The 16,727-nt window shown below is 45.5% G+C and overlaps 1 protein-coding gene and 1 pseudogene across 1 annotated transcript; both read right to left on the reverse strand.

Moving 5' to 3' along the window:
* Positions 1 to 735: 735 nt before the first annotated feature.
* On the reverse strand, positions 736 to 12,547 carry Cbr3 (carbonyl reductase 3). Its single transcript, XM_020161934.2, has 3 exons — positions 11,897 to 12,547; positions 9,891 to 9,998; positions 736 to 1,220 (listed from the first exon to the last, which is right to left on the reverse strand). The coding sequence occupies exons 1-3, from the start codon at positions 12,183 to 12,185 to the stop codon at positions 784 to 786; spliced, it is 834 nt and encodes a 277-aa protein (XP_020017523.1). The 5' UTR covers positions 12,186 to 12,547; the 3' UTR covers positions 736 to 783.
* LOC141423193 (E3 ubiquitin-protein ligase RING2 pseudogene) lies at positions 3,866 to 9,879 on the reverse strand (annotated as a pseudogene).
* Positions 12,548 to 16,727: the final 4,180 nt, after the last annotated feature.

A 16,727-nucleotide genomic window follows, 5' to 3' on the forward strand; every position in this document is an offset into this window, starting at 1 on the left:
GCTGTTTACTTGTGTGCTTCCTGTCCTTGACTTAGAAAGAGCCTGCAATACGTAGTTCCCCAACCATTGTCCATCAGCAGGGGACACTGGAGGGGACACTTGCCTGAGAGGGAGACCAGAGTATGAAAGCCATTCAAATGTGTTAGGAACTATGGCCTAGCTGAATGGGTGTTGGATTTAACTAATGACATAAAAAGGGACGAAAAGGAAGTTGAATGCAATCGAGGTAGGATTCAGACTTCTTTCCACCCAGAGGAGAAGTGAGGGTTATGATAGCTAAACTGACACTTCGAGGTGCTATCGTGTCAAGAAAAAGAAGCACCTGACCCATGGAATATACCAGAAATAGCAGGGTCACCCTGCTCAGTCCTGGTGCCCCCAAAAAATGAAACCTTGAGTATTTCTATACTTTCTAGATCCTTTAAGGAAAAATAGCTTTGTCCCTTACATCTGAAATGTGGCCTTCATGAGTGTGATAACCAAGTGTACTGTAGCAGTTTCACACTGTGAAGAGTCATTATACACTTGGGATATTTGGGGTCTTGCAGAATTTGCAGTTTCCCCTCTTTGTATTCCTTCCATTGTGTGCCTATTGGATTTTTGTAGTCTTGTTTGGCAAGCTATTCCTTCTCAAGCTATTCCTCCCAACTAGCTGAGATTATAGGCGTGAACTACTCACCTGCCCCTGTCCTAGAGAGATTCTAACAAACATTCCTTCTCAATGACAGAAATAGATTCAAACTATGAATCTATTTATTAAACAGTAAACTCTGAAGCAGACGGTCACCAGTTTTGCACAACTTTGTCACTGACTAGCTGGCCTTGAGGCTCAGTAGCATCTGGGGGCAGGAGAGCTAAGTAGACGGGGGTCTCAGCTCCCTCCTCCACAGTCCTGGAGCCATGACCCCTGGCCGTGTCTGTCTTCACCCAGCCAGGGCAGCAGGCGTTCAGCAGAACCCTGTCTCCTTTTCTCTTCTCATCTAGCCGCTGGGCCAGGATTCTTGATAAGACTGTGACCCCCAACTTGGACACCCCATAAGCTGAGTTGGGCCACCCTTCCCTCTCATGCACCTCATTTTTTGTGTCCTCCACAAACTTTTTCATGAGGTCCACCAGGTCCCCCTCTGTGAGCGTGTTGCATCGGAACTTCTCTTGCAGCTCTTCGCTGCAGTTTTCAAGGGCTTTCAAGCCCTGTAGGCTACTGACGTTCACCACTCTCCCTGCAACAGGAAGAAAACACCAGAAGAAGATCGTGAGGAAGTTCTCATTGTTTGAATATACCCAATACACAGCAGAGCCATGGTGCCATCAAGTGCCATTAAAAACCAAAAGCGAGTCTCGAAGGCATAAGATCCAGACACCGTGGGTTTGTCTGTTTTGTCTCCTGTTCTCCCAAGGGGAAGAACACATCTCCATTGGTCACAGGGGTCCCCTCTGCAGTGAGGCTGTGGAACCTCAGGTCTGTAGTAGACTTGGGACCACCCAAAAAAAGCAAAAAGTAATCAGAGGCCAGGAAGGGGCTCAGGAATCACATCTGTTTTGTGCTTTCACAGCCAAGTCAAACAAGGACATAAATGCAGACCCTAGGCCTCACCTGCAGCCCTGGAGTTAGAAATACAACAGCTACAAACACATCCTCCTCATGTAGGGTCAGCCTTCTGAAAATGTACCTTACCTTAGTAGTTAAAGCTGACCTGTGAGCTGCCCACAACCAAGCTCAGACACTGAACAGTGAGGACAGATCACCGTGAGTTTGAATTCCTTATTTGCATAAAAGACCCAAATGGGAACTTTTGGTGGGAATTCTCCCTGTATTAGTGGCTCCTTTGCCTTTGTCTGGGGACCTGCCACCTGGCTTGCTTTTGGTCAGAGCTGTATCTCCCATCTAGTTTGAGCAGATGTCCTAATAAAAACATCTTACCAGGACTCCTTTGAGTTGGTATAGACTTGTATCCACCATTTCTAGATCCAAGAACCCAGTTCCAGTGACAGATGCACCCTCCTCCTTCAATACTCACACTCCAGTGCTTTGGAACCTCAGGAGAAGGGCTAGAGCCCTCTCCCATGGACTAAGGGTCTCCATTCCTGGGTCTGCACACTAGGCTGTGTGTAGCCACTTCTATCCTGCAGTGTCTAAACCAGGATCAAGCAATACCTAGGAAGGACCCTTGTCTGCTCTTGGTACGGACACTTCCACACATGGAAGAGGTAGAGTCTCCATCTGGTTCTGATTTCATTAATCCTTAGTCTACAGTTAATATTCATTAAGCTATTATAAATTAATATTCATGATGGCAATAATTCACAGCTAGTGCCAGGTGTGGTGACACACATCTGTAATCCCAATTCCATGGAAGGCAGGCCAGCCCAGTTAAAAAAAGTTTGTGAGACCCTATCTCAAAAAACAAGCTGGGCCAGGTGCCGGTGGTTTATGTCTATAATCCTAGCTACTAGAGAGGCAGCGATCAGGAGGATTGCAGTTTGAAGCCAGTTCAGGAAAAAAGTGCGCAAGACCCAACACAAAACAGGGCCGGTGGAGTGGCTCCAGTGGCAGAGTGCCTGCCACGCAAGTGCGAGGCCCTGAGTTCAAACACCAGTACCGCCAACCTTCCCCCAAACTGGGTGTGGTGGTATAGGTCTGTAATTCCAGCTGTTTGGTAGGAGGATTGTGGTCTGAGGTCAGTGGGGGAATGGAAAGAGTGAGACCATATCTGAAAAATGCACCAACACAAACAGACCTGGGGGCATGGCTCAAGGGGTTGAGCACCTGCCTGGTGAGTGAAAGTCCCTGACTTCAAATCCTAGTACCAAAACCACCACCACCACCAACAAAAACCACAGCTACTGAGAGACAAACATGCACATAAAAGTAAATATGCAGGCCAACAACCACACAACTGTACAATGGTCTGAAGCCTTTCTGGAAACAAAAGGCCAGTAACTGTGAATGTGCACATTTATTCTGCATTATAAAACACCAAGGGGGGGAGATTATTTTTTTACATACTATTCTGAACCCACATTCTTTGCATCCAATGGGATCCCCAGGTTGTACTTCATATTCCAAGTGCGCTTACCCACAGGCACACATTGGGTGGGGAGCACATCGTCCTGGAGATCCTTGAGGGCCCCAACCCTGCACAGAGATGCCCTCAGTCTGTCCTCAAAAAATAGCCCCTTAGCCCCCTCACCAGGGACCTTTGAGTCTTTACTTCTTTCCCCTCTCACTTTCAATGGTAATATGTATTTCTTTGGTAACTCTTAATGTTTAAAAGTTTGAAAACTACAGAGAAGTTGCAAAAATAGTACAGTAAATGCCCACATAGCTTTTACCTAAGCTCACCAATTGTTAGCATCTTGCTACTCTTACTTTCTGCCTCCATGTCTCTGAGTTGCAGTTATCAGAAACCTTCACTTTAAATATTTTAGTATTTATAGTGGTCTCTCTGCCTACATGAGACTGATTCCAGGATCCTCCTTTGATGTCAAATTCTGAGTATGCTCAAGTCACTTACGTAAAAATGGCAGAGTATCTGCATAGGACCTACACACATCTTCCCAGACCCTTTAAACTCTCTAGCTTACAGCACCATATAAATGCTGTATAAATGGCTGTTGTATTGTGGGTTCTTTTTTTTTTTAAGGAATAGTGACGAAAAGTCTGTGCAAGTTTAGTACAGACACAAATTCCTCTGGAAACATTTTCAATCCATAGTTGGTTGACTTCATGGATGTGGAACCAGAGGATACAGAGGGCTGACTGCATGTGAAAAGGATGTCCTCTACCTGACACGGGTGTCCACCATCATCTCAAGAAGAGTCCTGACTGAAATGTCCCCAGTTGTCCCAACAGCGTTCTTGTTTGTTTTAATTCAAGATCCAATGTGGGTTCATGGACTGCCTTTAGTCATCCTATCTCTTTAGTCTATTGTTGTCTACTTGACAATGACCTGTTTCGAAGACTGTGGTCTTATTTTGTGGTATTTTCCCCAATTTAAATGGGTCTGATTTTCTCATGGTTAGATTCCAATAAATATTTCAGCACCAGGATTCCTGCACTGGTGATGTATTCCTCATTTCTTTCTAAACAGCTTTGTTCTCAGTCACTTGGATGCTAGGAGGAATTAAATCTAAAAGAGTCAGGAAGAAAGAAAAGAAACAAATTACAGGAGCCACTGGATACCTTCAAGGAAACAAATCTCTTGGTGGCCTCTTTGATCTGAGTGAGGGCAAACACCTGAGACAAGAGTCCAGACAGCCACAAAGGGTCAGTCCTGAAACCAAGTGGGTCCAAGGAACTCTGAGAAGAGCTGCACCTTCTTCCCAGGTCCAGATGACTCTTTAGGTCCTGAAACAATGCGGGTGCGCATTCTACAAAGAGCAGGCAAGTAGCTCCCTCTAGTGGTATACTGTTCACTTAACCTGTTTTCTCAAAATCTTGAACAAATAAGCCAGCCAAATGTTTCTTTAAATGTCTTTTTTTTTTTGGTAATTTAGTTATTTAATGCAACCACTAATCTAATGTGTCATCAATAAAATCTAAGCAGTTTTATCACAAAATCAGGGTTATATTTAGTGGACATGCATATTAATTAGCTATACAACTTAACATTACACCAGAAAAAGAATTGAATATAAAAGGTCTCTTAATTTTTGGTACTTTTGAAATTTCATGGCACAGATTACCAAAAAAACTGTAAAAACAGATTTCAAATATTTTCAATAAAATGGTAAAAAATTGAGTAAGCCTTTAAGTTTTGATACTTGGCTCAATATTTAAAACATCAAGCTGCCCAAATCTGTCAAAATTGACAGGTAAATATTTACAATGACTAGACAGACTTTAGTTACAATGGTATAGGAGGTCTACTCCCTCCTATTAAAACCCTTTGGGGTTAAATTTCTCAATGCAAACATGTCTTTGTAAATACTGTGATAATATAAACTTGAGGAGACATACCTAGAGTCAGGTAGGAAATGAAAAATAAGACACGTCAATCTTGTTTCTGACTGGTCATCACAAAGCCTTCTGGCCCCCAAACAGCCAACACTGTTTCTTGATGTAAAACTAAGAAGAGCGTTCTCTTTCATTACGTATCAAGCAGGGTTCAAACTCTAGTAACCTGCTTCTATAGTGTAATAAGCAGAGCACCAAATTTATAAACTGATATGGCAACTCAAAAGACTATAAAGCACACTTTTCAAACAAAACCAAAGTTTTGTTTTGCTTTTCTGCATTGTTCTATGTGCCATGTTATTTTTGACTCTTAAGTGGCTACCAATAAGAGAAGAATTAGGGAAACTTTGAACATCTTGTACTTTTCATCAAGGCTAAAGTGCAAAATATCTCTGTATCTCTGGTATTTTAATAGGAAAAACATCAACCATAATAAAGGAACTGAAGTGATAGGAAAACTAATACAAAAGAACTCTTAAATATACAACTGAGGATTACATATTATCAATTTAACTTTTCTTTCTTCAGTGAAGTTTGTTAATAAACCATATTCTCACAGAACTTAAGATTTTGTTTGATTCTCTTCCCCATGACCAGAAATTCCAAACATACAAGGGAAAAAAATGGAAAAAAGTAACATTGCATGACAATGGACACTGAGTTCATAAAGAACCTCTTTAAAATGAGATATTATGGAAGAAAATACCATGAAAATAATAATCCTATGAGAATCATTTTTAAGTATAGTAAATGTGAGCCTTGGTCTTCATGAAGATACTACAATTTATATAGAAAACTATAAATATACAAGACTCCAAGGAAAAAGGGTAGGGAAATCAGAATACATATTATTTAACATTCTATAGGCCTAAAAAACTGAGGAGAGAAGGAAAAAGATGCTAACTGGATCTTTACTTAAGAATACAGAACTATGAAAAATTCCTGGGTCAAAGGGTGCTCCAAATGGAACCATACTTTGTGAAAGCACACAACTTAGATATATTACTAAAAGGAAAGAAAAAGCACTGAATCACTGCAGTCCTTTCCAAAAAGTAAATCTTAAATTAAGGAAATGATTCTAATAGTGTAAACGAGTCTGGCTCAGAAATAAAACTGAACATATCCAAGATCTGTCCATAAAAGTTATGATGGTACATGTTTAATATTAAAGAAAGAAGCTATAAAAAGTTCTGTCTCAGAATTGGTTTTTAAAAGCTCATTTGTGCTCACTGGAGGGCGCATAATAAAGTTCCATGGGTTTGTTCACTTTCCAGTATTTCTCACTGACCAACTCCAAAGAAAAAGAGCCATTTAACACAGTGAACTGGCCACTGGCTGTTGCTATATAAATGGTATACTGCTGTATCAAGGTTCATCTGGTTTGATTCTCCTTTGCTTCGAAGTTCTTCAAATGCTAACCTCACAGCCAGACCCTTGGATAAGTGATCAACAGTGGCATTACCTGAAGTCTTTATGTATCTCGTTTGTGCACTGTCATCTTTTTCCATAAGCGTGGGATGAGGCCTGAAAACTAATTCAATCTCACTAGCACCATCCATTACTGGATCAATTGCCACTGTTGCATTATTATTATCAAGTTCAACCCAGAATCATCAGATGTTTTGGTGCGTTTGTTACTAGGGCCTGCTTCTTGGTTGCTGTGTGTGGATGCATTACTACAGTGTGAACTGTCACCATCATTTTCTGCACCACTACCATTTTCAATCTGTTGCTTCTTGCCTCGCTGCAATCTGTTTATGGCCTGTATCTTCAGTCCTTCCTCAATGCTGTGACTGAGTGCTTGCTGATTATTGTGCTTATTGATCCTGGCTAATACTCTCTCTCGATGAGCTTCCTATTCATCACGACTTGGGTAAATTTCACTGATGAGTGCATCAAAGTTTGGGTCTGGCCTTAGTGAGCGTTTGGAAACTAGCTTTTTCTGACAGGTTGGGCATTCTTTGTTGCCACTTCTAAGGGCTGTGATAATGCAATCTGCACAAAAACCGATGTAAACACTCCTTTGTAGTCATGGTGTTCTTCAACATATCCAAACAAACTGGGCACATTAACTCACTGTGTAGACTTCTAGGTGAAACCACAATTTCCAAGCCATCTGTTACTGCCTCCTGAGGTGTTCGTTGTAATTCACATAAACTGAGTTCCCATGTTTTGCTTAATGGTCGAGTTCCATTTGTCTGCACTGTCTGAGACATCGCGGCTCCTGCCCCAGCCCGGGGCTCTGCTGGCCGCGGCCGCAGCAAGACGCAGGGAACACTGAGGCACACTATGGCATAGGGCGAGCCTCGGCTTCCTCAATGGACTCGGGAAATACAATCAGGGCCACTCAATGTTCAGGAGAGACTGAGGGGAGGCCGGCTCGGCCGGCACTGCGGGGAGGGCGGGGCTCTTTAAATGTCTTAAATCTAAACAAAGAGAAAGGAAGAAGCAATGATGCTTAGCATTTTGTCCCTCAGGTGAACGTGAAGTTCTTTTTAAAGTCACAAATATTCTCAGCACACTATAAACCAGGAATTCCCTCTTTGGGCAGTAATGTTACAGGGTTTTTAAAGAGAGTGATTCACCTGCTTTGGTGAATCTGGAGTGTGGCCAAGCCCAACCCTCCCTAGAACCTTCCATTCTCTTTCAAAATGGCTTGGTTTACATCATTTGGCACTGTAAAACTCACTTCACGAGAGCGAATTATCCTAATTTGATTGGGTGGTAAAATCAAGAAGCCCAAAGACTGTTTCCAGCTCCATTACTACCTGCCTGTGATCACTTCTTTGGGTATCAGTTTCCCTCTCTGTAAAGTGGAGATGCAGTGACATGAGGGTAGCTCTCAAATTCTCATATTATAAAATTCACCAGAGAGAAGACTTCTGATGACTTGGTAAAAGACATCTCTACAATGGAATATTATGCAGTCATATAAAGAATAAGAAAACTTTCTAATCAGAAAGAGCCCAGATATGGGAAATAAAAATCCAGCAAGGTGGCACTGGATATGGTTGTGTGTGGCTGTCATCCCAGCTGCTCAGGAAGCAAAGGCAGGAGGACCACATGAGCCCAGGAGCTCCAGGCCAGTCTGAGAAACATGGGGAGATCCCATATCAACACAAAAAACAGGGCTGGGGTCGTGACTCAAGCAGCATGGCACCAACCCCAGTTTCTCCAAAAACAATAGTAACTACTACTATTTGCTCAAAACAAAAAACAACAACCAAACAAAAAGCAAGGTAGAACATACTGTGCTGACTTTCACCTTTTGTGTGAAAAGGGGAGTCTTTAAAATGTGCATTTAGCCAGGCACCAGCGGCTCATGCCTGTAATCCTAGCTACTCAGGAGGCAGAGATCAGGAGAATGGCAGTTCCTAGCCAGTATGGGCAGATAATTCTGGAAATCCTATCTTGAAAATATCTGACACAAAAAAAAGGCTCGTGGAGTGGCTCAAGTGGTAGAGCACCTGCCTAGCAAGATGAGGCCCTGAGTTCAAACCCTAGCACTGCCAATAAATAAATAAATTTTAAAATAAAATGTGCATTTAGACTTGCATTTACAAACTCCACCCCCTTTATCACTCACTTGCCCCATGCACCCAGACCAAAGATTCCTTAAACCATCACCTATAGCACTACCTGACCTTCTATGATCCCATCCCACTAGGAACCTAATAGAATTACCTGTGGAGTTGGCAGGGAGGGAACCAGTGGGCATGGGTACAATTCTTAACACATACCTTTTTCAGATTTTAAAACAAAATGTTAAATTAAGAAAATTCTGTATCTCTTGAGAACTACGGAATTCTTCCTAAGAATCATGGTTATCTTTTTGGGAAAGAAAATCCTCAGGGAAGTCAGCCATCCAGCCCCACTCCCAGCACATCTGTTACTTTATACTTCCAACTCTTTGTTAATGTCTGTCTCCCCACTGGACTCCGAGCTCCATGGATGGGATGGTCTCTGCCTGTGGTGCTCACCGTTGTGTCCCCAGCACTCAGCACAACGCTTAGGCAGGGAATGATTTTTTGTGGGAAAGAAACAATGTATTTATTGAGACTTGGGGAGCATGGCCCCTTAATAAAGAAAATTTCTTTTGTCTTTTCTAAATCAGTATGTGAAGTTTGGTACAAGAAGAAAGGAGCCAGGCACTGGTGGCTCAAGCCTGTAATCCTAGCTACTTGGCAGGCTGAGATGGGGAGGATCTCGCAAGCCCAGGCAAATACTTCAGGAGAACCAATCTCAACCAATAGCTAAGTGCAGTGAGGTACGCCTATCATTCCAAGCTATTCCAGAGGTCAGCCTGGGCAAAAAAAGTAAAAAGCTCATGAGATCCAATGTTAACAGAAAAAAGTTGGGCAAGGTGGCTGATGCCAGCAATGGTGGGAAGCAGGCTGGCCTTGGTAAAAAGCAAGATCTTATCTCCAACATAACCAGAACAAAAAGGGTTAGAGGTGTGGCTCAAGTGGTAGAGTGCCTGCCTAGCTAGTGCAAAGCCCTGAGTTCAAGCCCTAGTACCACTGGAGGAGGAAGAAGAGGAGGAGGAGGAGGAGAAGGAAGGAACACTGGGAGTCATAAAGCTGGGGCAGATACCATTCCCCGGGCCCCCAGAAGAGCTAAGTGTGGGCTGATCCTTAGGGAGTTAGAAGTCTCAGAGATTGGTCAGAGGACTGCAGATTTGCAGTACCCTGTCCTTGAGGGCTGGGTTCATGACACAGATCCAGTGACATTGTGATCTTCCATATATATTTCTGAAAACAAAAGCTGAACGTTCAAGGGAAGAGCCAGACATTGAGAAAATAAGGTGAGTTTCTATTGTTTCCCCCTAAAAGAAAGAGCAGCCCTGGGTGACTCTTGGGGGCAGCTTTGCCCAGGGGGCCTGTGCGCCTTCCTTCCTGAGAGATCCAACGGACAATCCACTCACCCGACTTACCATGTGGTTTCACGATGGGCAGTAACTCGGTGCAGACATTTCTAGTGGCAAAAAAGTTTGTCTTCAGCGTCATCTCAGCCTGAATGTCGAAGGGTGTGGGGTCATCCACTTTCAAACAGAGAAGGAAACAAAGAAAGTCACATTTCCCTCGGAAACTCCTGAGAAAGTTGATCCTGGCATAAGTTAATTGAAGGAAAAACAAGCTAACTTGAAACATTTATTTTATTTTATTTAGTTATTTATTTTGCATACTGGGGTTTGAACTCAGTGCCTACACCTTGAGCCACTCCACAGCCCTTTTTTGTAAAGGATATTTTTTCGAGATTGCCAAGGCTGTCTTAGAACTGAGATCCTCCTGATCTCTGCTTCCTGAGTAGCGAGGATTACAGGCGTAAGCCACCGGCACTGGCTACTTTGGGACAATTTTAAACCTCGGCTTGGTAGCTGGGAAACTTCAGTGAGCATCAGCACCGTACCGAAAGGGCCCGGGAAACGCAGCTTTCAGGTGGCACCCATTTCTCACCCGGAACGCTAGGACTGCTGGGCTTCCAGTGACACCTTCTGAGCATAGGAGGTTGGGGGGAGGGATGCTAAAATAAATGTGGATTTTTTTTCCCCCAGTGGAACTGGGATTTAGAACTCAAGGTTTCGCGATTACAAAACACTGAGCCACACCTCAGATCGTTTTGCTCTGGTTATTTTTGGGAAATGAGGGGGAGGTCTCTCCAAGTATTTGTCCAGGTTGGCCTAGAACCGCGATCCTCCCAATCTTAGCTTCCCAAGTAGCTAGGATTATAGGGGTGTGTCTTTTCTTTTCCGTTCTTTCTCTCTCTTTTTTTAAAGACAGGTTATTACTATGTAGCCCAGTCTGACCTCCAACAGTGCGCCAGGACGCCTGGTTAAAATGCAAGGTTTGATTCAGCTGGTGTGAGGCCAGAGCTTCTGCGTGAACAGTGAGTGCTCAGGTTTGCAGGTCCCACACTTTGAGCTGAAGGGGTTTCCAGCACACAAAGGGTTCTTTCACCTGTTGTCTCTCAGCCAAAGGCTAAGGGCTGCTGGGGGTAGGGAAGCTCATGCTTCCCCCTGCCCCATCCCGTTCTCAAAGTTCCTCTGGCCGAGTTGGAGGTGCTGTGCAAGGCAGCTTGCGGTCTCGTAAACAGCAAGAGTGCGTGCCAGGGCTAAAGGGATGGAGACCTCTCCCTTCACAATCCTTACTCAGTCTTGTCTTAGGCTTTTCTGCCCCACTTTGTGGTAAGTGAAGCTGGCCTGTTTTATTTCCTTACATTACCAGCACACCACAGCTAAGTAACTTTCTAAATCGACTAGTTAGTTGTTAGAATAAGGAATTTCCTTGATCTTCCCACCCCCAAGGAAGATGCGTCTTAAAACCACACTTACAAATTTGGTAAACAAACATGAGCTCCCTGGAGGAGGAGGGAACGAGGACTCTCTTCCTTTCTGCCAGAACCTATCAAAGCTCCCCATTAAGCAAAGTACAAACCCCACTAATGTGCAAGTGCATGCTAATTGTGTTTTAGAGGCTCATTTCCTGTCCGGAGCAGATGTCTCCTGGCATCTATGAATGCGCCCTTGTTTCGCGGAAAGCGAAAGCCCTAGTGATTTTGGCGACCCTTCCTGAGAAAAGGCTTCTGGTACGGGACAGAATGGCGATGAATTTAGCCAGGCGTGGTTCCCTCCCAGGAGGCCGGTTTTCTTGGAAACAGTCACAGCTGAAAGTTCCGGGAGGGGCCCGGGAGCGCACAGGCCCGCACAAGCAGCCGGCCCACGGGGCAGGTGGGGCGCACTGGATCTGTTGCCACGGTCATCGGTGCTCAGTGAGCCGCGCAAAGCGCAGACCGCCCTGCATCGCGGAAGCTGAGCGCATCCCCAGGGGTTGGCGCGGTCCGCCCACATCACTCAAGTGGGAGGGTGGGGAGGTTGTCGCTCGCTGCTCTGCACCCTCGGAGTGTCCCCTGGGGCCACCCCCCCCCAAGCCCCGCACCTACTCTTGAAGGCGATGCCCGCGTTGTTGACCAGCACGTTGAGTCCCCCGTACTCCTTGCGCAGGAAGTCGCGCAGAACGCGAATGCTCTGCAGGTCGTCGATGTCCAGCTGGTGGAAACGCGGGCTCAGGCCCTCGGCCTGCAGCTGCTGCACCGCCGCCCGGCCCCGCGCCTCGTCCCGGGCCGTGAGTATCACGTCCCCCGAGAACTGGCGGCAGAGGTCACGGGTGATAGCGAAGCCGATGCCCTTGTTGGCCCCGGTCACCAGCGCCACGCGGCTGCAGGACGACATGGCCGGGTGGGCAGCGCGGGCACCCGGCGTGGACAGCGGACCTCGTGGGATGCGCGCGGCGGAGCCGAGTCTGTGTCCAGAGCAGCAGCGGAGAACTAAGTCCTGGGATCCAGTGCCGCGACTCTTGGAGGAGCAGGCCCCGGGTGTCGGTCCCTCCCCTCCGAGGAGGGGCTGTCTGCTGCCCAAGGTTTCGTAACGCCCCGACTCCGGGGTCCGCCTCCTCCCCGCGCCGCCCGGGTCCAGGCTCCCAGCTCAGCGGTGGTCTGCAGACAGACGTGCAGCCCCAAAGCAGCACTGGACGGTGGAGGGCCAGTTGCAACTACGGATTCGCGGTAGTTGGACTGAAGCAACTACTCTGGGAAAACCCCAAAAGGAGAAAAACAAGTGCTGAGTAATTTTCTTGGGCACAAGCCCATCATCCACTGCAATATGCAAACATTCGCTTTTGTCTAGCAGACAGCGAAATTACTTAGACGCAGTAACTGCCCCTTTGGGCATTATCCTCTTGCTTGGTTAGGAAAAACTCAGAGGGGGGAATTAGCCAAAGGATGTTCTGTGACTTGACAGGTGTGGGCGGGGCCCACGGCTCTGTGATTCCCGTGAGTTTCCAAACGGGAGGGAATGTTTGCTGTGTGCCAGACTCTCTATAGGAATGCTTTTATTAAATCCTAACTTAACCCGATGTCTGCCTTTTGCTTTCTCCAACGAGGGTACTCACCTGTATAGATAGGTCTATACAGGTCTAGGTTAGTATGATTCCACTCCCAGTGAGATCTTTGTGCCCAGAACAAAATTTCAGGTGTGGCAAGGTTTGGCCTTGTAATTAGAACTCCACCCATCTTCAGTGTAATCCCAGTGTGTTTGATCCAGTGCATTTGATGAGTGACTTTGAGATTTGAGCACAGCTATGCTCTCATCATGATTCAGCTGGCTAACTACCTGAGCCTTTGTTGCCTGGATTCTACCTTCTCTACAAGTCAACACCTGAGCTTAGGAGGGTGGGCATCTACCATAGTCTCCTTGTGGGCCTCAACCCTGTATTGCCTTCTTTTCTCCTAAAGACTAGTTGGAACTGTATTGGAAGGATACAAATGGTATTCAAGCCTTCTTTATCTTCTTTTTTGTTTTTTTGACAGTACTGGGATTTGCACTCAGGGTCTTTGTGCTTACCAGGCTCTGCCACTTGAGCCACTCCCCCAGCCCTCATGCTTTCTTTCTTTTTCTTCTTCAGTGTTTTGATTTTTGCTTTTTTGAGATGGGGGTCTTGCTGTTGTGGTGGTGCATGCTTGTAATCCCAGCTACTGGGAGACTGAGGCAGGAGGGTCACTTTTTTTTTTTTGTTTAGTAATAGAGTCTCTATATGGTGCCCACAGTGGTCTGGAACTTGAGGTCCTCCTGCCTTAGCCTCCTAGTTGCTGGGACTGTGGGCGTGTACCACTGTGTCCTGCTTTTTTCATTTTTTCTCCCTCTCTGATGTCTGGCTAAAGGTTTAACCTCCCCTTCCTCTCTCAAGGAACCAACCTTTAGTTTCACTGCTTTTTTTTTTTTTCCCATGCTTTTTTCTGGTTACATTGGTTTCTGTTCTGATCTTTACCTTCTTTCTTCTGCTTACTTTGAGTTTTATTTGCCAAGCTTGGCCTGGCCTGAAACTTATCGTGTAGCACAAGTTGGCCTCCAACTCAGGATCTTCCTGCCCCAGTCTCAGACTGCTGGGTTTATTTGTTTTTTACTTAGTCTCTTACAATGGAAGCTGAAATCATTGATGTGATCATTCCTTATCCAAATAGGAATTACAAGCTATATGTTTCCCTTAAAGTACTATGTAACGGTACCCCACAGATAATGACATGTTATTTTACTCAGGCCAAAATACTTTCTAGGGGCAGGGAGGGAGTTGAGGGGAGAGATGGTGGGGGTGATCTAATCAATGTACAATATAAGCCTATTTGAAATTGTCACAATGAATCCCCCTTGTACAATGACTATATCCTAATAAAATACTTTCTAATTTATCTTCTGATATCTTCTTTGGCCAACAATTTAAAATTTCTTTTTGCTTGCTTTTAATTTCCAGCTCATTTGGGAATTTCCAGCTACCATGCTGTTATTGATTCCTAACTTAATTTCCTTATGATAAGAAAAGAGACTCAAGTTCTTTTTAGAGTTTGAGAAGCAGTAGGGCATGGTGGCCCACACCTGTAGTCCCAGCTACTTGAGAGGGTAAGGCAGGAGGATTACTTGAGGCCAGGAGGCAAGGAATGCAGGGTTAGCCTAGTCAACATAGTGAGCTGCTTCTCCCCAAAAAATGTTTCAAAAGGTGAGAGATTGAAGCCTGTTTGTCTAATGGTAATAATCTCAGAGAAAGGTAAACATTGGTGAAGGAGAGAGAGAATAAGTGCAAGAACAAGGGCTAGTGAAATGGCTCAAGTGGTGGGGAGCCTGCCTAGCAAGCATGAGGCCCTGAGTTCAAACCCCAGTGCCACCAAAAAAAAAAAAGTGCTGGAACAAAATGTGCAGGAAGACATGATGGTGGATCTGGGCTCAGGCTGGTGGAGGCCTTGACAGCAAGGCCCCCCATTCTTTAGTAATGGAAGGGAAGGCCAGACCAGTATGTCTGCTTCCAAGTGAGTTAGAGCAATGGAGGCCCTGCAGGCATCTGTTGGCTCTTGGAGGCATGAGAAATTTGAGGTCATCACTGAGAAAGATTGATTTGGGAGATTTTGCAGCGTGCTAAAGTGGATTGATTGGGAATCAGGCAGCACTGACTATATGAATTGGACACCCATTTGGGATCCATGGTCATAAATGTTAGGGGACCTTGATCAGCTTCTTGACTATTCCCTCTCCTCCCAAGTGTCCAGCTGCTACAGCAGGCTGGGGTGCAGTGGCTGAGTTTGAGGTTCACACATCAGAGAGAAAGATGTTTGCCAAAAAGGATAAGCATGTTGGATTATGGCCATTAGGGACAGAAGAAAGGATGGGATGGCACTGGAGCTTTATAAGGAAGGAAAGCAAAGGCCAGATAGAGTGCAGGTCTGAGGGCAGGGATTCTGGGGGAAATACTGGAGGCTGGAGTCAACCAGAGGGGACCATGTCTTAGTCCACTTTCTGTTTCCATAACAAAATACCTGAGCATGGGTGATTCATAAAGAAAAGAGTATTATCTAGCTCATGGTTCTGGAGATCTGGGATCATGGCACTGGTATCTGTTCAGCATCTGGTAAGAGCCATGTTCTGTATATTGTGGTGTAGAAGCAGAAAGGGGAAGTGGGCACCAATGGAAGGGGAAGATGTATGGAAAGACAATGAGGGGAGGTGCCAGGCTCCTTCAGATAGTCTTATGATAACTATCCTCATTCTTTTTCTTTTTTTTTTTTCAGTACTGGGGTGTAAATTCAGGGCCTTCACCTTGAGCCACTCCACCAGCACTTTTTGTGATGGGTATTTTCAAGATACGGTCTTGTGAACTATTTGCCTGGGCTAGCTTTGAACTGATGTGGCAGGAAGGCAGAGAGGGGGAAGGGAGATAATAAAATGATAATGAGAGTTAATGAGTGCCACCATGAAACAAAGAAAATCTGGAGTTGGGGAATGTTACCTGGAGATCAGAAAAGGCTTACCTTGCCCCAGAGGTTAAAGCAGCCAATGAAATAACATGTGATTACCTATGGAACAAGTTGTAAAACCCCCCATTTCTGTAACCCCCTCTAAATGGTATATAAGGAAAGCCCCCTTTGTTCTTGGGGCTCAGTGTTTGCATTCAAGTCCTCTGAGTCACTGCCAGCTTGCTTAATAAACTTGCTTCCTGAAAACTGTGGTGTCCCATCTCTCTCTCTGAGCTGTCCTACATTTCTGGGGTGCTCATCTAGGATTTGGAAGGTGGTGTTTTCACCTCCTTGTCTCTGGCTCAGTGTCCCCAGCTTGCTGGGAGGGCTGCCCTACCAGGTGCCACCAGACAGCATTGATCCGAGAGGAGGGAGCCTCTCTTCCAGTGAGCCAAGGAGGTGAGTTCCAGTTGTGCAAAGGAACCTGAAAAGGCTCAGGAATCAACCTGGGAGCCCCACTCATTAGACTGGTAAGAACTCAGGTTCAAATTCAGGCCTGCCTCAGGAGGTAGAGGGGAGTCTGATCAACTCCCAAAGATACCCTAGTAACCACCATTTGGGGTGAAACCATGTCTTTCAGGTTCGGGAATGGGGTGGATGTACTGTGCTGTGTGAGTGTGTGAAAGTGAGAGCCTGAGACATAGCCTGGTTACGAAGTGAGTGTGGGGTCCTGATCTGCGGGTCCATGGTGAGTTCATATGGTCTAGGGTGAGCCCTAACAGGGCCTCCAGTCTGGGGCTTAAATAGACTCACTACAGCCAAGCGATGCCTAAATCCCTGTGAGGGGAGCAGCCAGAGATGGACAAAGCAAGTGGTGTTATTTGTTTTCCCCTGTGTACTGGAGAGGAGAACCCTTTACCTCCTCTCTACAGCCCTCATCCCTTCAGTCTTTGTCTCTATCTAGATGCCTGGTAAACGGGAGGAATGGGAGGAAGTC

The sequence above is a fragment of the Castor canadensis genome, chromosome 5, assembly GCF_047511655.1.
Source record: "Castor canadensis chromosome 5, mCasCan1.hap1v2, whole genome shotgun sequence".
Taxonomy (NCBI): Eukaryota; Metazoa; Chordata; class Mammalia; order Rodentia; family Castoridae; genus Castor; species Castor canadensis.

Coding starts and splice junctions, on each gene's coding strand:
- Cbr3 (XM_020161934.2), bottom strand. CDS start 12,185: ATGTCGTCCTGCAGCCGCGTGGCGCTGGTGACCGGGGCCAACAAGGGC. Junction 9,999..11,896: donor CGCGGGCATCGCCTTCAAGA/GTAGGTGCGGGG, acceptor TCTGTTTGAAAG/TGGATGACCCCACACCCTTC. Junction 1,221..9,890: donor GCCCATCGTGAAACCACATG/GTAAGTCGGGTG, acceptor TTCCTGTTGCAG/GGAGAGTGGTGAACGTCAGT.